Below are 25,179 nucleotides of genomic sequence, written 5' to 3' on the forward strand. Positions count from 1 at the left end.
TTTTCATTTTATAGCGCCACCATGAGGCCAATCGTCGCGATTTTTTTACTGTGACCCCAGAGTAAGCTCATACACATGTGTACCAAGTTTGGTGAAGATACCTCATTTACATCGGGAGTTATAGCCATTTTAGTAAAATAGGCCCCTCCCACAACGTACGTTTTGGCGCCCCTTAGCGACCGTGAATCGAAATTTCCACTTTTTTTCGATAATTATTGATATTCAGTCTCCAGAGAACATTTCTGCACTAGTTTGGTTCCAATCGGGCAAAAAACCAGGGACTAGTTCGCAAAAGTAGATTTTTGACAAAATTCAAAATGGCGGAAAATCTATCATGGCGGAAATAAAATCGGAGATATACGTTTTGTTCGTCAGGCATCCAGCTTTCCAATGATATAAGACACTTGAGTCTACGCCATACGGTCTAGGAGTTATGAGCAGTTTCGCGCTTTTGGTTGTTATAGCGCCACCTATGGGCCAATCGGGGTCATAATCTCTGAACCTTTCCTCGATTTTTGTACTACCATCTGTCAAAGTTTCAAAGTTCCAGCTCTTACGGTTTGGGCTGCACGATGCGTTTTACGGCAGAATAATAATAATAATAATAATAATAAAAATCAGCACAATTACAATAGGGTTTCAGCACTTCGTGCTTGAACCCCTAAAAATCAGTACAATTACAATAGGGTTTCAGCACTTCGTGCTTGAACCCCTAATAATAATTCAAAAATACATTAATAAATTGCTTTACTTGGGAATACCACTGCAGAGTGCAGTTCTTTAGAGACTCACTGAACTCTGTCATTTTTTGGCTGATATTATGTCTTTCACTATTCAAGACATGAAACTACATTAGTAACACATTTAACCTTGATAATGTAACATGGCAATGTATTTAAATATATACAGTATGTATGTGTGTGTGTATATATATATATATATAGTGCAATGCATAAGTGAATACACCCCTATGTTAAATTCCCATAGAGGCAGGCAGATTAAGTATTTTTTTAAGTATTTTTTTTTTATTTATTTTTTAGGATACTATGCATCCTGATAAAGTTCCCTTGGCCTTTGGAATTAAAATAGCCCCACATCATCACATAGCCTTCACCATACCTAGAGATTGGCATGGTTTTATTTCAGTTAGCCTAATAGCTAGTTTGATTTGCATTGAGAGATGATCTTATGGAAAGTACTCCATGCCAATCTCTAGGTATGGTGAAGGCTATGTGATGATGTGGGGCTATTTTAATTCCAAAGGCCAAGGGAACTTTATCAGGATGCATAGTATCCTAAAAAATAAATAAAAAAAAATACTTAAAAAAATACTTAATCTGCCTGCCTCTATGGGAATTTAACATAGGGGTGTACTCACTTATGCACCCTGTATTTTAAGGAAGAACATTTATTTATTTACGATACATTATTCATTCACAAAGAAAATTGGTGTCCTTAAAGGTTGGATTTTTCCTAATTTTTTAAATTAAGGCATTAAGTTCAATTTCCAAAATATTATTTTTTTATTCCTCTTTTTAGTCAACTTTAGCATGGGTGTATTCACTTATGCATTGCACTGTATATATATATATATATATATTATTATAATGGCCTTGATTACATCACCAAAAATGCTGAGAAAGTAACTAAAGTCTGATAAAATAATTAAAATAAACCTTTCTTGCTTCAGAATAACATGCACTGATGAATCATGCACAGTAAGACATTTAAATTATTAAGTAAATAGGGTGAATTTTAATTTCAGCTTGTCTTTAATGCTGCTTATCCTATGAGATCATCACAAATCACAATGTGCGACATGGATTTAATAAACTTGGGTACGACATGCATGTACGACTGTACGATAATGACACCTAATGAACTGTAGGCTACGACGCAAGTTAGTATAGAAGTATAAAACGTCAAACAATTAGAGCAAGATGAATCGCACTTTGGCAATTGTGTTTTTTATGTGCACTGAAAAAAGTGGAGAGAGCGTGAAAGACGAGAATATGGACACGGTCACGGCGAGGGGAACCAGGTGAACTTGACAAGCCAAATTTGCATATGGAGCTTAAGGAAATTAGTTTTAAGCTTTAGAGCCATGTCGCGTTGATCAATACGCTCATGATGCATTTTATTGGCTAGTCAGTAGATGGTTGTAGCAGCAAACACACTGTGAGATGATCATGCTAAATTCCTAACACTGTCAGAAACCTATCGCAGGCTATCTTTGGTCTCAAAACCACCATTTAAATCGCCACGAGTGGTCATCTTTCGTCTGGGACAGCCCAAAATTGTACAGTGTGTACCGGGCATGAGCCTGTCTCAGACAGATGCATTGTGCCCGTCACCCTCACGGATAGACATTATCCCTCATTAGGCCTGTGTTAATGTGGAGCCTGGGGCCCGTCAGCACATGCCCAGCATTAGGCGCAGGTGTCCCGGGACAGCAGGTGCACAGGGGCCCTAATGAGCGCGAGTTAATGAGATGTGCAGATCTATCTCACCTCGGCAGCCAGCTTCTTCATGTAGGGGTCGATCTCGTCCAGGAGGTTGAAGCCCTGCTGGAACAGACTGTACTGAGCCTGCATGAACGACAGCATCTGTGGAGGAGAGAGAAAACCGTCAACACACAAACTACGGAGAAGCTGGTTTAATGTGGTGTTTTTATAACCCACTCACCGAATCCAAAATCTCAAATTTCTTTTTGGCTTGAAGAACATTGATCTGAGAAAGATATCAAGAGAAGCACATATTAGCAGGTGCAAATACAAAGTATCTTGGGTTTCAAACTTACAACCTTTGGTTGCCAGCCCACTAAGCCATTTAGGTTCAAACTAGCCATCTATGGCATGATTATTGTCCCATGAGGCGAGAGGACCCTGGTGAAGAACAGGCACCCTGAGACTTTTGGGGGCCCTGGCACTGGCACACAATCCATTCTTGGCACTTGTAACCCATAACCAGCACATTTTTAGCCTTGTTCACTAATTTTATGTGATTGCATATGATCCTGCTCCAAGCAGTGGCCATTAGAAACACTACAGACAATTTTTGTCCTGTTGTTCACATATTAAACATATTAAACATCCTTTTAAAACAGAAACGTATCAGATATAAGAAAAAATTTCTTATGACACAATATGATGGCTGACCATTTCTCCAAAGCAGTGTTTCCCAACCCTATTCCTGGAGGCACACTGAGGGTCCATTTACACGACACCGTTTTCAACTATGAAAAGTGAATGTGTTTTTGCCATTTGTTTATACGACAACAGCGTTTTGGGGGCCTGAAAACGCAAACTCGTGAAAAAGGGATTCGAAGTGAAAGAATTTGAAAACGATACCGTTATCATCGCCGTGTAAACTACAAAAACACAAATTTGTGAAAATGGTAACGGTGTTTTTTCAGGGGAAAATATGCGTTTTTTTCACGCACGTGCGAATTACGTGTTCAGTCTATAGGCGCATAGGCCTAGTGTTTCTTTAAAAAGTGACATCGCCAACTACTGGCCTGGCAGCAGAATACAGCATTTTTAGTCGTTTAAGTGGATCCATGTGAACGGGGATCGTTTTGACAACGTTTACTACATTGTTTTGATGTAAACTTACCCCAACACTACACATTTTCAACTCATCCTGATCAAACGCACCTGATTCAACTCCTGAGCTCATTAGTAGAGACTCCAAGACCTGAAATATACGGGTCAGACAAGAGAGGCATCCAAAATGTGCACTGTTGGTGTGTCTCAAGGAACAGGGATGGGAAACACTGCTCTATAGTAATTGAAAAACACACTAACATCTATTTTTTTTTTTTTTTTTTTTTTTTTACACCAAAACAGCCTTGGGTAACTTAACCAAAATAGTACAGCCATTACAGCAATCTTTGTCAACCGACCGAGTTCAATAAAAACAGAACATGGATGGTAACTAAAAAAACCATAAAATCACAGCCTTCACAGGACACAAAGCTTGGAGAGTACAAAGTAGGTCGCGTTATGTTATGAAATGAGAGCTAATGATGGCCAAGTAAAGATTGGAGGAAGCGGTCAGGTCCAATCCGTCAGACCGCTGCCGCGAGGACTGGAGGCTGGCGGCCATTTCCAAGTAAAAATAGCATCCAAGAAACTGGCATAGCTTTTATGGAGACAGAAAATTAAATGTTTGTGGCCTAAACACAGAGTTTGTGACTGGACTTTTTAAAGTTTTTTTTTTTTTTTTTTCTCCATACAATGAAAGTCAATGGGGTCCAAAAAACATTGGACCCCACTGCATTTCATTACATAGACAAAAACAGTTTAAACATTCTCCAAAAGGTTTGGAATGACATGAGGGTGAGTAAATGATGACAGAAGTTTTAATTTTTAGGTAAACCATCCCCTTTAACATTTCCTTGTTTTCATCATTTTGGGGATTTACAATTTTAGATGTTATTGATTTGTGAAATACCTGAAGCACGTAGTCGAGGGCGAGGTGTCGGAAGCACTTGCGGGTCGTGACGAGGGTGCTCGTGGCCTCCTCCACCTCATGAGGTTTGTTGCGAGGCGCCTGTGCGTTCTTCACCTGGGCGATTTCCATATCCTCCCGAACCTTATCGAACTGCTTCTTTGTCTCTTTAAACCTTCGAACATCCCTGCGTGGACACAAATGACAGGGTAAGACGCACACATCACGGAGGACAGGGAGAGTGGAAATGGAATAGAAATCAGAAACAAGGGCAGGGAAAAGAAGAAAGGACTCACTCCTTCACAAAATTGTGCAACTGTTGCTTCACGGATCTTTGGGCCTGGTCGAACAGGATCTGTGAAAGAATAAAAAATAAATAAAAATGTATCAGCATCTAACAGAAAAATATTGAGCGGGTTGAACAGTACTTTGCATTAAACAGGAGTCAGTGGAAATGAGCGGGACTTAGTGTGCCAGATGTTCCCTAATTGTTTGATATGATGTAGTGGTGTGTCGTTTGTTTTTAAGTGAACGAATCATTCCTTTTCCTTTCACTAAAGCTTCTCCCTTTACTAAATTAGACTCGAAATTTCACTTGTGAACAAACTGTATCGACTGAAGCATTTTGTTTCTGAATAAATCAACTGGGACATCTCATTCAATCTGGTTTACATTTCAAACTTGTGAGCGACTCAGTGACTCATTTAAAACACTTGCTTGTCACCACACACTGGCATATGTACAATATAACCTGCAGAAAAAGCAAAAGTGAACAAATCTAAAATAACCTTTTTGGTAAACAGATTCAAAAGACTCAAGTCACTGGGATGAGGGGCTATATATAAACACTGCCATTTTGACATCAGTAAGATATATATATATATATATATATATATATATATATATAATTTTTTTTTTTTTTTTTACGAAATTAATACTTTTATTCAGCAATGACACATTAAATTGATGACGTTGTTCTTTTGAACTTTCTGTTCATTTAAAGAATACTGAAAAAATGTATCAATTTCCACCAAAAGTTTTTGCAGCACAACTGTTTTCATCATCGATAATAATGAGAAGTGTTTCTTGAGCATCAAATCATCATATCAGAATGATTTCTGAAGGATCATGTGACACTGAAGACTGGAGTAATGATGCTGAAAATTCAGCTTTGATGACAGGAATAAATTACATTTAAAGAGATACATACAAAATACAAAATGGAAAACAATATTACTGTTTTACAGCATTTTTGATCAAAATTATGACAACAAAACGCATCCTTTAGAGGGAGACAAAGGGATTTTTGTGCCTTTTATCCAGCACTAAAGGGCTTTAAAACACATTAGGAAGGTCATTTTATAAGGGATCAATCAATAAAATTTTCCGTAGGTTAGCAGATCTTCAATCTTGCTCCCGGTGACCAACTGTTTATTTCCAACCTGCTTCAGCTCACCTGCCTGTGACTTTTCAAGTGATCATCCTGAAGACTTTGATAGCCGAAGTGATAGCTGAAGTGTGTCTGATATATAATATAAAGGGTGCACTACTCTCATATCACCAGCAGAGGGCAGAGCAGTTGCAGATCTGTGTCTGTAAACCCAAAAGACTGCAGCAGAGCCCAACACCATCTCACGGTGGGTGACTGCAGGTCAAGGGTTAAATAGGTCACAGATGCGTCGCAAAGGACGGGGAGCAGGGAGTTAGACATCGGCGTCACGCAGGCCATGACAGGCAAACACAGTGACTACAGTCTGCACATGCTCATGGAATCAAACCCTGGGGGTCCTGCGAGGAAACCTCTGATGGAAGGTTGTAAGAATGAAGGCATGTCAGTGTGGATCATACATGATGTCAGCAGAACGGGGCTAGAGGAAAAGCTTTACGCTGCAATCATCTCGATTCCGGTCACAAGAGCAGCAGCTTTACGGCAGAGATAAGCTGCAACCGGAGAACATGTGACGAGTGTGTCACATGGAACAGGAGGGCAACATGTCTTGAGGGTAAAGCTGGCACGTGAGAGAGGAAGAGAGAGTGCAGGGAAAAGGGGAAGCAGACAAGCTTAGACATTTGCATTTTGTACAGTTCAGTCAAATCCCAGCCTTTGCATTTTATAAAGGACTAGACTAGATTCAGCATTTTCTATTCATCCGCCTCAAATGGCCCAATTCTTTCATCAGTGATGCTTGACTACTGCTCATACTTTGGACCCAAGGGTTCTGCAAAATGTTCAAACCCATAAGTGCCCAGCATGCACATACTGTACACACGAGAGTTGTACGATTTGGTGAAATTATTAAAAAAAAGTTCTGAAAAAAAATAAAAGTGATTTAAAATTCAATCAAAAAAAGGTTTGTTGTGTTTTGTGATGACTGAGGCCACACTTAAAGGGTTAGTTCACCCAAAAATGAAAATTCTGTCAGTAATTACTCACCCTCATGTTGTTCCAACCGCGTAAGACCTTCGTTCATCTTCGGAACACAAATTAAGATATTTTTGATGAAATCTGAGCCATGTTTCACTCCTCCATAGGCTTCTATGTGACCGAAACTTGCTGGCCCAGAAAAGTTATTAAAGAGATCGTTAATATAGTCCAAGTGACTCCAGTGGCTCAATCTTAAGTATATCAAGCGACGAGAATACTTTTTGTGCGCAAAAACAAACAAAAATAACGACTTTATTCCACTATTCATTTCCTTCTCTCTGGGCCTCGTAGTGTTTTTGCGCAGCGCGTCTGTGTTACACGTCATCACGTAGGCTCACTATTGGCCGACGCCGGTCATGTGTGTGTTGCGTGATGACGTGCAACACAGACGCGCAGCGCAAAAACACTACGAGGCCCAGAGAGAAGGAAATGAAAAGTGGAATGAAGTCGTTATTTTTGTTTGTTTTTGCGCACAAAAAGTATTCTCGTCACATGATAAACTTAATGTAGTGCCACTGTAGTTACTTGGACTATTTTAACGATGTTTTAATAACTATTCTGGGCCGGTGAGTTTCGGTCACACTGGAAGCCTATGGAGGAGTCAAAATTCTGTCAGATTTCATCAAAAATATCTTAATTTGTGTTCTGAAGATGAACGAAAGACTTACATGGTTGGAACAACATGAGGGTGAGTAATTACTGACAGAATTTTCATTTTTGGGTGAACTAACCCTTTAATAAATATTTCATTTGAATTGTTCTAGTTTTTTTGTATGCGAAATATTTTTCGTTTGCTTTGAGGGATCCATTTTTTTTGTCTGCTTGTTTATACATTTCTATGTATTTATTTTGTTTCTTTAATATCATTTACCCAAAAACATTTGAATTAGAGGTGCGCGTTGTCTCTTTATGCTCACATTAAAGATCAAAGAGCGCCAGTAAATACACGCTAGTAAGTGTATAGGCAAAGATATGGGTTTAACATTCTTATTTAATTTAGTTTTGAATGATTGTGCATCTTGCCCATCGTTCCACAGGGATCCATGATTGAAGCTTGGAATAAAGGCCTGTTATTAAAAGGCCGTGGCATTTCCTGATGTCCTTTATATCTTTTGCTGGGAATTATGGGAAATGTAGGTTTTGGGACAATATGTGTTTTCTTTCCTGTAGCTCGAACAGTAGAGCGTAGGCAACGCCAAGGTCATGGATTCGATTCCCAGGGAAAGCAAGAACTGATAAGAATGTAAAAATGTGGTGAATGTGATTTCATATGTGTATAGAGTTTATTTAAATTTTTTTCTTTAGGTTTCATGCACTGAATTTTGAATTGAGATCTTGTGAGACCCCTGTAATTATAAAATGGTTTGGTCTGTTTTGTTAAAAGGGCTTAATTTTCTATGGCTGAGTTAGTTTTGGTGAGGGATCCCTGTGAAACATCTGAGACCCAGAACTCAGTAATGTGCTAATGTGCATAGTTCCAGTTTCTTTTGTTTTGCTTCTGATTTTCTTCAGATGATCTTAGTTAACGTCTGTTTAAAGAGTTCAGAGAGTGGCATCTGTGTTGAACACTGTTCAGCAGGGTAATTAACCAGCATGCTTTACCGAGCCCTTAATGACTCTACATTGCGGTCACATCTCTAGACGCTAGCATTGCACCTTCTCTTTCACATTCTCACTTCCTCTTCACCGTGTGAGATCCCTCTTTAATTGCATTTCACTTCATATCTTCTATCCTTGTTTTACCTCAGATTGTCTGTAGCGAGTGTGGAAGACCATGATAGCATCACCTCGGGTGACACTCTAAGAAAGACATCAAGAGGACGTCAAGAGATGAGTGACTGTAGGCAGAGAGAGAAACTGGGGAAGATTTGAATGAGCCTGAGCGAGTGTGTGTGAGATGAGGTTTAATCGTGGCCTGCAGCCCGGCCGTACATGTGTGCTAGCGCCTTGAGAAAGCACAGGCCTTTTATGTAGCGCCAGACGCTAGCGCAGAGAGCTTCAGAGTCAGTGAAGCATCTCAGTCACAGACATGGAGAAGAGAGGAGATTCTGCAGTCAAACAAAAAAGAAGGATGAGTGAACGAGAGAGAAAAAAACTAAGCGATGAATGGGTGGTTCTTCAACTTCAGGCACTTTTATGTACCAGGGGTTGATTTTTATTAAAAAGACAGATTTTCCTTTGTTATATGAAGGCCACATTAAAACATTTCATCATGCCTTTGTTATTTTTGCAACTTTCCAAATGGTTTTTATGCTAGTTCCAGGCTTTTTAGTTTTTTATAACTATGAATTTTATTTTATTTCTTACATTGTATTCATATTAGATTTTCATATTCATACTATCTTTCACAAGCTAAGCAAAGGGAGAAATAAACAAAAACCTTTTTATATTTCCAATTAATCTGAAATTGATTATTTTATTATATGAAAATTATTTATATACGTTTTCATTCCAGGCGTCTTTTCCACCCCTGCAAAACAATTAGTCACCAGCCCCTTTCACACATGCAGTCCTAAATTATCGATAAATTACCATTAAGAGATCAAAAGAGATTTAAAAAATACCGGTAAATCAGTTCTGGCAATTTCCTGGTATAAGAAGTTGTAACATTACCAGTAAATTATCGGTATGATGCTGTGTGTGAACCAAAGACTCAAGATTACCGGTAAGCACAGACGAGGTCAGAACGCGCTGACATATGAAGTTTGCTTTCGGCCAATCATAAAGCGCTGTTGGAGCCGCTGCTTTTCATTTTTTTTCTATGCAAACATGCGCGGCTAGACGAATATCTGAACCAAGTGTACCGCACGAGTCCTGAAAAGTGAAGCCAAAGCGTGTCGATCGCCCCAGGTGCTGGATGCAGTATAACTCATAAACCCCGCCCTCTCCATGTAATCCAATGAGACGTGAGACAAACTAAACAAATCAAATTACACTTCTAATAATTTTTTCCAAAGATGCTTTTTTCATTTTAGATCGTTTTTATCACACTGATGTAAGTTCAAGTGTTCGTAAAAAAAAAAAAAAAAAAAAAAATGGTTTGATTTTAGGAAACCGGGACGTCATGATTGACAGCTTCTCTGAGTGAAGTAGTCACTGAGGCACCAAATGACTTTTTTTCTGGAGGAGATTGGAGCTTTAACTTTAATTTCTGTTAACTGTTTATTTCACACCGACATAATGAGTTGTTCTGCAGTAACCGATTCTGCTGGAGTGTGAGTGGGGCCTTGATACTGATGTTTTGTAGTCTTGTCATCAGAAAAGCCCCCCAAAGAGAAAGAAAACCCGGCAGTGGGCATGTTCCTGGATTGCATGAAGAGGAAAGTATGGGCTGTCAGTCTTCCAAAGAAAAATTGAAGTAAAATATCCACAAACTTTTCCTACATTGCATAATTCCACCTATAGCAGCACCAGTACCATCATCTCCCTTTCGTTTCTGTGCTCCTATTGGTCAACGTCAGATGTGACGGGACCCGTCGTGGAGGACCCAAAAAAGTAAACATGCTAGTCTTTCTGTCAGGTCGCCGTAAAGCGCCGCAGACAAACCAAAGATTCTTGCGTTTTATTGTGAATCTATGCTATCATGCAAACTGTAATTTTGTCAAATCATGTCAAAGTTGTGCAAATATTTATTGTGTGTAAAATGGTGGCTTTGAAACTAGCCATAGCAAGACAAATAGTTTTTTCCATGTCTTTTTCATCACTGCCATGGTAGAAATGTTGATATTTCAAAAAAAGAAAAAAAGGCGGAATGCTTGTTCATGCACGTCTTTGGACATTGTTAGTAAATGAAATAGAGAAAAGAACGAATTTTCTAAAAGTCTACAACAAAATGCCCATCACTGAAAAAAACACCAATACAACACCAATACAATAAAGGCGGGAGAGAATGGCTGCCCACAGAGAGCCAAACAGTCGCAACCAAATGTTCCAAACTGGCACGAGGAACATCAGATGGAAAGCTCCTCTTCTGTGGAGCAGTGATGGCAGTGACACGCTTTAGAGAAAGACAGCGTGTTCAGCTGCAAGCTGTTGGAAAGGTCCGTGTGCGAATGAACTGCCAGCTCAGCTTTTGACTTCCTGCATTAAAAAAACTGCTCCATACGAGACCACTTTACAGAGCCCAGCTGCCAAACGACTGGGCCATTCGTGAACTGTACAGTTGAATTAGTTTAATTCGAAAAATGTGTTGCAGAAAGCATGCTGGGACATCACAGGAAGAGAACGAGATCAATAACGCCGGTCAATGGGTTCTGTGTTGCTTTCAAGTGGAAAGAAAGTAAACTGGGTTTGAGACCCTCAGTTGTGGTAAAGCAAAAATGAAAATCTTGAAACAATAAAAGAGTATTACCCGATTCTTACTTCTGGAAATGGGAATGTTACATAATACAGCAAAAGGGGGGGGGGGGGGTTTGGGGAGATTTTAGCAGGAAGTTGTTCTCACAAGAAACTAGGAATGGCAGTTAAAGTTGTGTTACAGCTAGAACTGGTAACTTTGACTGCTTGCATCTTCACATTCAACCAGATACTGTAAAGAAATGTTCATAACATGTTTGAAATACTTCATAACAGTTATGAAAGCTTGTGTGGTAGTGTCTAAGGCCCTGTTTACACCTGGTATTAAGATGCGTTTGGTCGATCAGATCACAAGTGGATGAGGGAGACTCATTCCCGTTCACACCTGGTGTTTTAATCCGTCTCTTTTGTCCACTTTCAACCACTTCTGTCCTGATTTCTTCGAGATGAGGGTCTATAGGCGGGTAAATGTATGGGCTTTTTTAAATCTTTCGATCTAATGGACAAAATAAGTTTGCGCAATTTACATATGAACGCGACCAGAGATAACAGCTTTAGTTTCTGCTCTGACAGCCGCAAGATCACGCCGAACACTGTGAGTGTGTGTTAGAAATCAGGAATGATGGAGAACATTGTGCTTGGTACATTTTTTTGTCTTCAAACCAACCGTAGGTCTCCAGCCGACAAACTTTAATTCCCTTAATGTTTACGCATTGGGTCAGTGGGCAGAGTCTTTTGTGGCTGTTCGAACACATTCGATCGCATGAGCGTTTACACTACGAAATCAATCCGGTCAAATGCGTTTTCGACTACTTCTGGAAGTTGACAAGAAAAAACCTTTTAAACCCCGTTCACACCTGTATTTAGCGTCGTCCACTTGTGATCCGATCGACCAAAACGCATCTAAAAGTGTTTGCATCCAGAGTTGGTAATATTATTATTATAGGGAGATACGAGGGTCCGTGACTCCATTGGAAAACAAGTAATGGCTAACTTGGATCACGTGTGCCTTGATAACCAATCACATTACAGCCTTGACGTCACTAGTCATAGTTGTGCAACAGTCAATCACTGTTTGCGGATCATTTTTAAATGAATGAGAAGTGCCGTAAACTGAATCGTACCTGTCGCACAGTTGTTTGTGACTTTTTTCGGTGTAAAAATAGATCAATCCAAAATGAATGTTTCAGAGCAAACATGATGAAGACCTGATGGGCTGTCGATTTATTCAATGATAAGCTATTTTCTCATTTAAAAAAAAAAAAAACAGCCTCTTGTCTCCACTCCTGCGTACCACAGAGTTAACAGGCGTTATGCTTTTTTCGGTTGCAGGCTTGCCTTCAAGATAATAATCTATTATTTGGAATATTATTTCTCAATACCAAGTCCTGCAAGTTTGGTCTTGCATCCTTGGTAGTTTGGGCTTGGCAAGATAGACTCAGAAGAAAACTGGACTTCCAAATAAACAATAATTACAGTACATTAATATTACAGTGAGCAGAACTCACAAAAGCCAACAAACTTGGTGCAATACGTCTTGAGGCATCAAATTTGATGTGCGCATATTCAAAAAGTGTCTGACATAAAGGAACAAAGTATAACAGCACAGCTTCTGCGGGCATGTGTTATCACCTCTAAAATCGCAGAAAACACATCACGTTCTCTCATTACTTCTCTTTCTATGGCCTCTTTAATACTGTCCCCTGCCAAATAGATAATATCAGTAATTACACTCAGTCGGGAGGTAGTGAGGCGTCACTTCGACAAGTTGGTTCAATTCCTGACTGTCTGGATTCTAACAACTCAATAAGCAGTAAAAGAGGGACATATTAACACTGCCTGATGAAAAGACACACAGGCTTTCAGTCAATAACTGTAATTACTATATATTTACATCTTCCAAACAATTTATTGCTACACTACAAAAAAGAAAACATTGCTTTTAACAAAACCCACTATCTAGAGACAGTGATTCGCAGCATCCAGGGATTTGGCAGCGATGGGCGTCCTGGATTTATGAGACAGACAGATTATCTACATCCCAGAGTAAAATGGCCAGACTTCCGATTTATAGAGTGACAGGTTAACTGCTTTGACCCTGGTAAAACAGGAGAGAGCAGGAACAAGAGGAGTGAATTAAAGTAATATTCTTTTCAGCACACAGGCTTTATCTGTCATTCCTCCCATAGACAGACACCTTTTCTGAGTGGCACAAGGATAAACAGAGGAGAACCACTTCCTGTGCTGAGACACAAACATCTCGAACAATCAAGCAGGAACCATGCCAGACAAACAACATATTCAAACACTTATTACTGGTGATAAATATCACCTACCATGAATGTGTGATGTGCATTATTATTAACTCTTTATGATTTAACAACTGAAAAATTGTACGCAGGAAAAAATACCAAATTTGAAAAATAGTTTTTACTATTTAACAACCACGAATTTATTTTAAAACACTTAAAGTGTATGCATTGACGCCACTTTCCCGCCGGAACGCCCCCTCAGCCGGACTGAGTGGCAGAAGAGCTGCTGAGGGACTGGATTTAAGATAAGATAAGATTGGCTTTATTGTCCCGAAGGAAATTTGTCTTGGACACATACAATACAATACTGCGGTTTAAATACAAATGACATTCGACATGCATACAATACATAAAACATCCTATCAACACATCACACACAATATACAATACATACATAAGTTCTAAACCAACTAAATTACACACTGCCCATCGTGCAACCCACCTATGATCACTATAATAAAAGATATAATTTTTTTATTTAAAAATTCAAACACCAAATTGAATAGGGGACACTGCGAAAACACAAGTAAAACAAACGATTATCAGTTTAAACTAAAGGTTGGAGTCGATATAGTGTTCCTTACAACTTACTAAAGATCCAGTGATCCATGGATATTAACATGCAGCCAGGAATCGTGTTTCCTGACATTTATATGTGCCTGATTTCGACGCCGGGGAAATGCATAAAGCAAATTTGCCTGTGAACGCTTTATATAAATACAATATAGGTAGGTCTGAATCCATGTGATCACTTATATCAATGTTATATATAGTCCAGCCTTAAAACTTGTATAGTCAGTTTATTAAATATATTACTATTATTAAATAAATATTTAATTGGTGAGTCGTCAATACAATATATAACAATACAATATATAGGGTATGATTTTACCCCTAAATGCAGCATATTGATACCCTGGAAATCCAGAGTTGAATTTGCTCAGCGAGTTACTCTGGGGTCGAGTAATGATGCTCATTAAATATGCCCTTGTATCCGAGCTGAACCAATCACAGCGGGTTATCTGATATAGGCGGGCCAGAGGCGCTGTGACGTCCAAGTCATTAGTAAACATTGCAAGATGGCTATGGATGAACACCAGTTGTTTGAAACGGCTTTGGCCGCTACAATGAACGAGTTAGACTTGGCTTTACGGATACGGCAAGAGTCTAATCTACCAGTTAGCTCCACTGGTAGCTAAGCGTATGGGGCTTGTTGTGATTGGTCGTAGTGTTATCTAATTGTGTGCAGTGAGATTTTCAAATGCATGCTTGGTGCCGCCCCTCGAGCTGGACGATTTTCATTAGTCGACGCCAGACCATTAATCTTTCAGATTTAGTTCTGGATTTCCAGGCTAGCATATTGACACCAAATGATAACTGTAAATCCACCTTTCTCTGTCTGGAGTCCAGTTGTTTATGAATTGCAGCGACCTATTTGCTTCTCTGTTCTGTAGCTTTCGGCAGTCTGTAAAAATATACCTCTGATTTCTTGTCAAATCTAGTTGTACAGTCAATCGCAAAGCTCTTTCCCGTTTTAGATGTGTTTTGTGTGTTTTTCGCGGAATTCACGCTGAAAACAAATGCTGCCGCTCAGTCTTTTTGCCACTCGGTGACGTCACACGCATAACCTCTATTTATGCTGCTTCTTTTTTTTTTTTTTAACTGTACGGAATTCAAACAGTATGCAGTTTTTCATTCATAAATGCAAGATGCGATAGGTAGTGGAATGAAAAAAGTAATGTAAGTTGGTCTGGAGATGCTTTTTAAAAAACCTGACCTTCTATTATCTTGTATTTAGAAAGCTGTGTCAAGCCTGAGATCCTGCAAAACACATGAGCGCAACAGATGAAATTGAGCAAAGACATGTTCTGTGTGAAAGAGTTCCTTAAAGCTGTTATAATCTTTGATGTAGAACTATGACTTTTTTAACCCAAACTGAAAAAAAATCATTATTTAATTTATCTAAATATTACTTATATTGGCATATTATTAAGTATAATGTCCACACTCCCAAAACTGATAAGTCACTGGTGAGCCTTTGTACTTTGTACTGATAATTTGGATCTTGCATACAAGCACTTTTTATTTTATTTATTTTTTTGATTATGTGCTGGTCGTTTTGTAATGCCAATTGAGTGAAGTGACAAAGGTTTCCACCAAATTTTTGTAAACATGTTCTTTTGAGGGTTTGACCTAGATGTGTTTCTGGTAAAGCCCAGGAATCCAGTGTTCACCACAGTCATGTCTCACAAAAACAGTTTATCACAAGAATAGACCAGTCTAATTAACCATAAAAGCAGCGAGAACAGAGGAAACATCCGACTGTTCGGAGACTGCTGATGCTACAAGCAGGAAGGGATCAGTCGTCTTTGGGCTGATAATTAAAAAAGCTGCAAGTCCTTTATACCACAGCCCTGGTATTTCCTCTTTCTTTAAAAGTGAATGCGTCTGTGGTAACAGGAGACATGTAGGGCTTTACACACTGATTGCCACTCTCTCTGTTTTCAATTACACTGAACCTCAAGAACAGGAAAACACCCCAAAAGTCTTGAGTGATGACGTACTCGGTCTCAGATTAACCAATAAATGTGATCAGACACCTGCTGAAATGAACAAAACATGGTTTCAAATGTACAAACCATTTTACATTGAGCTGTGGTGCTCATGCGACCAATGCAAATTCAAATCTGGCTTGCAACATTTCCAATTCCCATTTCACCTAAAAGGTTCCTGAACATTTCCTGTCCTTATTATACCCTCTTCTCAATAAAAGTGGCAAAAATGTCAATACGCAAGGCTCTTTATGACTCTGCAGACGGCTTTTGGGTGGGATGTGGAAAAAATCAGCCACATATGATGGGAAACACACCGTGTAAAGAGATCCACGTTCTCTGGTTTGAGTTACGCCCCACGGCACGCATAATATGGTGTCATAATAAAAACACCCATGAGAGAGCCAGGTTATGGCAACATGATGAATCATTATGGGCCCTGACTGAAATGTGTATGTGTGCGTTTTATTATGGGACATGTGGCCATGCCGAGCGAGCCTGGGGAAATGTGTCTTACCATGTGATAGTTGACGATTTCCTGAAGGCTCTCTCCACACTTTTCAAGACATTCCTGAAATGAAGCAAATAACCGAAAAATCAACACAGCTCATGAGGGTCTGACTATTATCTGAGTCATTTGACTCGGATCATTTAGAAATTATTACTTGTCTGGGAAACTTACTGAGATCATCTCCTCCTTTTTGCAGTGGTGAGACAAGTCTCGAATGCCATTGACGAAGAGTTTATTAGCACTGACGTACACACGACCCGCTTCGATCATACCACTGCATAACTTCACCAGCTGATGGACAGAGAGACAGAAAACACTGTTTATAGTTATCAAAAAAATAGATTTCGCTGCCAAAACTTTGGCCATGACTGTAGTACACACATTTTTCTAACTTTGCGTAGTCTGTATGATAAACAATAAAAAACTGGAGGCGTGAATTGATTTTATCATTTGGGAATCGCTTCATTGTGATAAGTGGTCATTTGGGTCTATTCTGTTGATGCCAAAACATAATTGCTTTAGGTATCAAGCAAAAACGCTAACACATTTTTATATATAAGGTTGAAATGAAGTTAATATAGTATCATCATGGTTGGTCACTGATCAAACTTAAACATCTGCTGGACTGGTTGCAGTCATGCTGTTGTTCTCACTGATTCGGTTTGGGATGATACCATTGAATACAACCAGTTAAAGTCCCCCTGTGGTGAAAATCAAGCTTTTAAATGTTGTTTATATGTCTATGTGGTGTTTTTAATTTGCTTTAAGACAAACCATGTGTAAATTCATAAGTCAAAACCATTGCTGAGTATTTTCTCCTTAAAACTGCAGTGAACCAAAGACAGTCTCAAAAACACGGTTTAAAATCGCTGGTGTTTCTGACGTCACAAACTACCTTAACCAATCAGATCAACATGTGATCGCCAACGAGTTGAGCTGAGTGAGTGAGTGGAGGCGGGGCTCATTTGTATATTCATAGAACCGTGTATACTAAATGAGGATAAAATTATTGACTACAGTGGAACTCTAAATAAAAATGACCAAAATGTGCTGATTTCATGCAATTTTAAAGCTTAAGAAACACAAAAGTTGTTTTATTTTTTTATCCGGAAATTAATTAAGAGATTGAACTTCACAGAGTTTTAGCATGTTGTGCTTGTGAATGGTGTGCGCCAGGTCCACACTACATGATTTTAGCCTCAATTATCACATTTGCCGACAGTTTTGTGGAAATTTCCGACAAATGCTTGAAATTGGAGGCAAATCGGTGCTCGTTCACGCGAGCGGCAATCACGTAGTATATTGTCAAAGATCCGATCTGTGAGAAGCACTGATGCAATGCATTTAACATGCTTAATGTCTGGACCTGTCCTGCAGTGTGAAATGTGTTTTGACTGAAAATGACATCGGCGATGACCCACAGCCAATGAGAGTTCAGGGGGAGGAGTCATATGCTGCGTCCTAATTTTCCTACTTATACTATGCACTAAAAGTATGTACTGTTTTTGAGCAGAAAGAGTACATACTTCTGAGTGTGAAGCAGAAGATTATGCAAGCTTTGGGATACTTTGTCATAATTGAGTCTTTAACGGACGCTCTGTCGCTAAGTTAAGTGCAACCTTTCACTGTTTAAACTGCCCTGTCAATCATCTTGCCACTGTTAAAATCCTCTGCATTCAATTAATTAAATTAATTTCCTAATTTCCTAATGAATTGTTTTGGAGAGAAAAGCAGTAGAACGTTGATCTGCCAGTCATGGGTCTTACATTCGGAGAACCCTCCTCATGTTTGCATAATGATGCATTTAAAAGTTAATGACCAAACGCATCGTTATAAAAGTTCAGATGCAAAAGCCTCTAAGTGCCATCTGAAATTTTCTTCTAGAAAAATCATTTTTATCAAGCTTGTATTTTAAGTTCAGTAATTTCGCTTAAATGACAATTCATAGGTAATTTTCATTGCCATTTAAGTGAAATTACTGAACTTAAATATACGAGCTTGATAAAAATAATCATTCTAGAAGAAAATTTCAGATGGCACTTAGAGGCTTTTGCATCTGAACTCTTCATACACATATACATACAGTGAGGAAAATAAGTATTTGAACACCTTGCTATTTTGCAAGTTCTCCCACTTGGAAATCATGGAGGGGTCTGAAATTGTCATCGTAGGTGCATGTCCACTGTAAGAGACATAATCTAAAAAAAAATATCCAGAAATCACAATATATGATTTTTTAACTATTTATTTGTATGATACAGCTGCAAATAAGTATTTGAACACCTGTCTATCAGCTAGAATTCTGACCCTCAAAGACCTGTTAGTCTGCCTTTAAAATGTCCACCTCCACTCCATTTATTATCCTAAATTAGATGCACCTGTTTGAGGTCGTTAGCTGCATAAAAACACCTGTCCACCCCATACAATCAGTAAGAATCCAACTACTAACATGGCCAAGACCAAAGAGCTGTCCAAAGACACTAGAGACAAAATTGTACACCTCCACAAGGCTGGAAAGGGCTACGGGGAAATTGCCAAGCAGCTTGGTGAAAAAAGGTCCACTGTTGGAGCAATCATTAGAAAATGGAAGAAGCTAAACATGACTGTCAATCTCCCTCGGACTGGGGCTCCATGCAAGATCTCACCTCGTGGGGTCTCAATGATCCTAAGAAAGGTGAGAAATCAGCCCAGAACTACACGGGAGGAGCTGGTCAATGACCTGAAAAGAGCTGGGACCACCGTTTCCAAGGTTACTGTTGGTAATACACTAAGACGTCATGGTTTGAAATCATGCATGGCACGGAAGGTTCCCCTGCTTAAACCAGCACATGTCAAGGCCCGTCTTAAGTTTGCAAATGACCATTTGGATGATCATGGGAGAAAGTCATGTGGTCAGATGAGACCAAAATAGAACTTTTTGGTCATAATTCCACTAAACGTGTTTGGAGGAAGAAGAATGATGAGTACCATCCCAAAAACACCATCCCTACTGTGAAGCATGGGGGTGGTAGCATCATGCTTTGGGGGTGTTTTTCTGCACATGGGACAGGGCGACTGCACTGTATTAAGGAGAGGATGACCGGGGCCATGTATTGCGAGATTTTGGGGAACAACCTCCTTCCCCCAGTTAGAGCATTGAAGATGGGTCGAGGCTGGGTCTTAATGACCCGAAGCACACAGCCAGGATAACCAAGGAGTGGCTCTGTAAGAAGCATATCAAGGTTCTGGCATGGCCTAGCCAGTCTCCAGACCTAAACCCAATAGAGAATCTTTGGAGGGAGCTCAAACTCTGTTTCTCAGCGACAGCCCAGAAACCTGACTGATCTAGAGAAGATCTGTGTGGAGGAGTGGGCCAAAATCCCTCCTGCAGTGTGTGCAAACCTGGGGAAAAACTACAGGAAACGTTTGACCTCTGTAATTGCAAACAAAGGCTACAGTACCAAATATTTACATTGATTTTCTCAGGTGTTCAAATACTTATTTGCAGCTGTATCACACAAATAAATAGTTAAAAAATCATACATTATGATTTCTGGATTTTTTTTTTAAGATTATGTCTCTCACAGTGGACATGCACCTACGATGACAATTTCAGACCCCTCCATGATTTCTAAGTGGGAGAACTTGCAAAATAGCAGGGTGTTCAAATACTTATTTTCCTCACTATATATATATATATATATATATATATATATATATATATATATATATATATATATATATATATATATATATATATATATATATATATATATATATATATATATATAGGTAGTGTGGTGTATGTACACACAAAAGCCTCTTTGGTCTAGCTTTTATTTGAGCATCTTACACTAATTCTGTGCTAATTAAAACTCTGGGGTTTTTCATATTGCAAAAAACTTGTAATAATAGGCAGACGTTGCCCTTGTATGCAGATTTGGAAGCTTCTAATAATACCATGAAGCAGCTGAGAGCTACAAGACTGCAGTTTCCTGAAGCAAATGTTCAGCATCCTAATGCTAAATAGGTTTCTCCCTCAATCTCCATTAATCCTGTATGGCGTACAAGCTAGGATTTAGCTCAGCGCACATTTGTTATGCTGTTTTATCCATGCACTAATGCACTAGTCCTTATTAGCTCAGCATTCAGAAGGCCTCAAACCAACATCTCAATTAAATGAGACGACACTGATCAAATGAAATGGAAGTTGCGTCCCAAATGACAAACTATACACTATGCACATAACCATCTAGTGTACTATGTGAGATTTTCATGTTTTTTTTGTTTGTTATCCAGCATCTGAGTCTGATAGCCCTTCCCCCTCCTGCAACTGTTGAGTGCATGAAGCGTCCAACATGACACACTTTGATTTTCGGGTTAAATAAGCGCATCATCCGGGTATTTTCAATGTGAACACACTACATGCCCACACTATTTATACAACAAAATGGCACAGAATAGTGCATAACTATGCCAATTGGGATACACCTGAAGTTATTTTTTTTTTTATCAAGGTCTCTTTATTGAGAAAGCAAGAAAGAGTTATGTAACATGCATCCGAACTCTAGAGACTAATAGAGGTAGAACAACAAAAAAACACCCTTCAAAACAGAACATTTAATATTAAAGAAATCCAATATAATGCAGTAAAAAAAAAAAGTTACAAATATATATATTTTTTAAATCATAGCGTATATTCAGTACAGTTCTTCAGCGACCATGTTCTCCACAAAACTTAAAAAAGGCTGCCAAATGATAAAAAAATCTCCTAGCTGATCCTTTCATAGAAAATCAGTTTTTGTTTCCAACTGTATATCATACATGACATCCTTAATACAATGTCCATATGTTGGAGGGAAAGAGTCTTTCCATTTATACTAAATTAGCCTTCTGGCAAGAAGTGAACAAAAAAATGATATCCTGACTAATTAATCCATTGCAGTTGGTATTGTTGGAGCAACACATTGATCAAACATTATAGAAAAAGACTCAAAAGATCAAACCCCAGTAATTCAATATCTTCGGTAATGACCAGAATCTGAGCCAATCTATCCTTAGACCAATGGAGGCGATGTGCAGTTTTGAACTGGATGACCGTATGCAGAGGATGAATATATTCTTTGGATTGATTCATGCCATGTATCATCTGATATTTGTTCTTCCATTTCTTTTTCACATCTGAAGTTACATCAGATAGATTTTATTCATACCTTATCTAGCTTGGCTTCTATTTCCACAACATCAGTCTCAACTTCATCGATATTCGCCCTGCAAAGACACAAGAAAAACACATTATTCATTAGATGATAGATTTATCACAGGACAAGCAAAAAGTTGTTGGGGACTCACGCTGACATTTTACAACCTGAACTAACCATGCCCACATGTCATAAAAATACTTTATTGAAAAGTTGTGTTTTTTTCAAAGAAATTGTTTGAGGTAGTTTTGTTTAATTGTTTTTATTAATCGTTAAAAGATTGCAATCTCGATTCAAACACCCACACAGGATAAAAGTGTACAGTTTAGATATAAACACTGATGTCTGGTACCGATCGAAATGGAGCAAATCTTTTGAAAAGTAACTTGGCGCTTCAAATAACGATTGTATCAATTACATTATTACACCACTAGTTGGCGACAAGTGATTACTAAAAATGTATTTGTAATTGAATCATTCATTCAAGAGATTCGTTCAAAAACGCAGATTCATCCAGTAATGAAACAAGTGAAGTATTGATGAGTGAGTCTCTTTTCTTTTCTCTTTTCCATTTTTTTTAAAAACATTAATTCTAATTAAACATTTTTAAATAGACTGCAGCAATTATTATTTTTGTCAGAACCTCTAGTAATTTACATGTTATTTTATTCAGTTGTCTGTTCAGAATCATGATCTCTATTTTTTTTAAAAAGACTTGATTCTCAATTTACGCGGCATTGTACAGCTGTAGTTTGCAGTGAATTTCGTCCATTTTTCAGACAAAATCTATCTTAACCACTGTCAGAAGTCAAACCTAAAAACATAAATTTGTATATTTTAGTCTTAAAAATGAGGATCTGTGAGGAAGGTGTGAAAAAAACAATAGGATATTCATACCACATAACTATTTTGATGTATACATTTACATTTCAGTAAGTTTTGCTTTACTATTCCAATATTGGCTTAACATTACAACTCCATTAATCCATAGTTTTTGAGGAGTCACACCACATGACATTTTACAACCTGAACTAGAACTAACCTTGCCACGTAATAAAAAAATAAAGGAAAATGTTACATTAAAAGACGATGCCAAGATATTTTTAAATATTAAATTATTATATATTTTTTTAAATTAAATACATTTTTAAAGAAATATTTTTTACTCATGATATCAGGACAGTTTTTACTTTTTGCCACCCAATAAATAGCAAAATAAACTGTCTGACTGCTGTTGCCTCTTTGACTTCAGTGACCTACAGTTGATCCCAGAGCCTATTTGTTCTCAGTACAGACTGACAATAGAAATACTTGTCAATTCATGTCTTCACACTTTCTCTCTGCAGCGAGAATGCTCTGTGATAAGGTTACAACTTTATGAACATTAATTTCATAAATGCATAAAGACATATATCTAATCTCATGCTCGCTAAAAGCCTTCCTAATCCAGTTTAGATTCCAGCTAAAAGCTATTGCTCTTAGTCAGCTCAGCACAGTTGGTGGAAATTTGAAGAAACACGGTTGAGGTTTTCATGCGAGTCCCTCCACAGCTCTTCCTCCCACACAGCATGCTCTGTTACTTAGATTTATCACATTATCAACTCAAGCAGGGCCGAGAGGAGTCCAAGCACGAAACATATGTGTGGCTCTGCATGCAGCCTTGCACATATATCTGTGACATCCCACCTGATAATCGTTCTAAACTATGGTACAGTATATATATCAAAGCATCATGGTATTACCAGCACTGTACTGCAACGGTACTTTTTTGTAATAAATTTCACCCATTTATTAGGAAAAACACAAAAAAATTAAGTATATTTTAATCTTAAAATGTAGGATATTTGAGGAAGTATAAACAAAACTTTGCTTTACTATTCTACTTTTGCATGTAAAGCAACCAATTGCAATCACAGTTTGTTTTGTTACACGTCATGTTAAGGGGCGTGAAAATATAAAGGTCCCTACAATAACAGAATGGCGTGCATGCATCTAACAAATAATTCATTCAAGAACGTTGTGCAAGTTTACTGCAACAATGGCGGCACTTTTGAAAATCCAACGTTTAGCTCATTGTCACAGTTGTAAACACAAAGGCTTTCTTTTTCCATGAGGGGGTTTGGCATCACGGCATCTTTGATTCCAGGCAGACCGCTAAAGAACGCGACACACACGTCTCCAGGAAATCCTGTGGAATTCAACCAACCAGATGACGACTTCAAAACTCCTGAAGTGTTTCCAGTTTTGTGTGCCTTATGCATCAAACGCTGATGCTGAGACTACATCAAGCTCAACAGTCGAGTTCTGGAGGTCAAAATCTCACAAACCTTTAAAGACAGACCTACTGTGAGCCAAACTTAGTTCTAAAATAATCGTATTTAACAGAAGAATTTGTGGTAAAAAAACAAAACTACATTATCCATGATGCTGTACGGAAAATTCCACCAATCAGAGAGTAGAAAAAAACAAAACGCAAATGGTAAATAATTTGAACATCTGTGACACTTATCAGCTGCTTAAAGGGAACACGCGACTCAGAGTTAGATAAGTCCATACATACCCTTGTCTGACGCACCCACCGCTAGCCTAGCTTAGCACAAAGACTAGAGGTAAACGGCTCCAGCTAGCATACTACTCCCGAGTCCCAATAACTAAAAAAAAAAACACCAACCGTATACATACTGGGAACTATATTCTCAGAAGGCGAAGCACTGCTACTTGGGCAGAGTGATTTACTCCAACTCTGAGCGAACTCTCTGCTCCTCACCACGGGGCTTCTCAGGCGCTGCGAGCAAACCACTCCGCCCAAGTAGCAGTGCTTCGCCTTCTGAGAATATAGTTCCCAGTATGTATACAGTTAGAAGATGGCTGTGTCTCATGATGTGACCTTGTTATTTGTACACGCTGTGACTATACAAATCACAACATGTAAATTTTGGCATTATTTTGTCACTTATTGGGAGCAGTATGCTAGCTGGAGCCATTTACCTCCAGTCTTTGTGCTAAGCTAGGCTAGCGGTGGGTGCGTCAGACAGAGTTCCGGCACGCACAGAGATGAGAAGGGTATGTATGGACTTATCTAACTCTGGGGGATACGGTGAATAAGCTAAAGTCTTAAAAAGTCGGCGTGTTCCTTAACACCACTTTCTACCATAAAAATCATAGTAAAGCACGGTATGTCATGGCTTATTGCTTCATTACATATAACAGCCTGAACAAAAACTAAACAAAAACACCCATATGTCTGGATATGCCTCTTCTGGGTAATTTGATTATCTTCTGCTTTGGAAGATGCTGTCACATTGTACTCCTTGGAAAACGTGATGCCAGCCTCTAACCGTTTATGCCATCTCTGGCCACAGGAGAGTTTCTGTCCCTAATGCAGCCCGGCCTCCGGGGACCACACAACCATTAAACCAAAACACACCCACACGCTGAACAAACACTTAAA

The 25,179-nt window shown here is 38.7% G+C and overlaps 1 protein-coding gene across 1 annotated transcript in view; it reads right to left on the reverse strand.

Moving 5' to 3' along the window:
* acap3b (ArfGAP with coiled-coil, ankyrin repeat and PH domains 3b) overlaps positions 1–25,179 on the reverse strand; it is a 90,381-nt gene that overhangs the window by 34,328 nt on the left and 30,874 nt on the right. Inside the window, exons 2-8 of the mRNA XM_081358380.1 lie at positions 21,741–21,798; positions 16,720–16,839; positions 16,555–16,608; positions 4,749–4,807; positions 4,456–4,639; positions 2,686–2,730; positions 2,511–2,606 (exon numbers count right to left, since the gene is read on the reverse strand). Coding sequence (XP_081214506.1) covers positions 2,511–2,606; positions 2,686–2,730; positions 4,456–4,639; positions 4,749–4,807; positions 16,555–16,608; positions 16,720–16,839; positions 21,741–21,798 — 616 coding nt within the window. The remainder of the gene's footprint in view (positions 1–2,510; positions 2,607–2,685; positions 2,731–4,455; positions 4,640–4,748; positions 4,808–16,554; positions 16,609–16,719; positions 16,840–21,740; positions 21,799–25,179) is intronic.

Source organism: Scardinius erythrophthalmus (assembly GCF_964197995.2).
Source record: "Scardinius erythrophthalmus genome assembly, chromosome: 25".
Lineage (NCBI taxonomy): Eukaryota > Metazoa > Chordata > Actinopteri > Cypriniformes > Leuciscidae > Scardinius > Scardinius erythrophthalmus.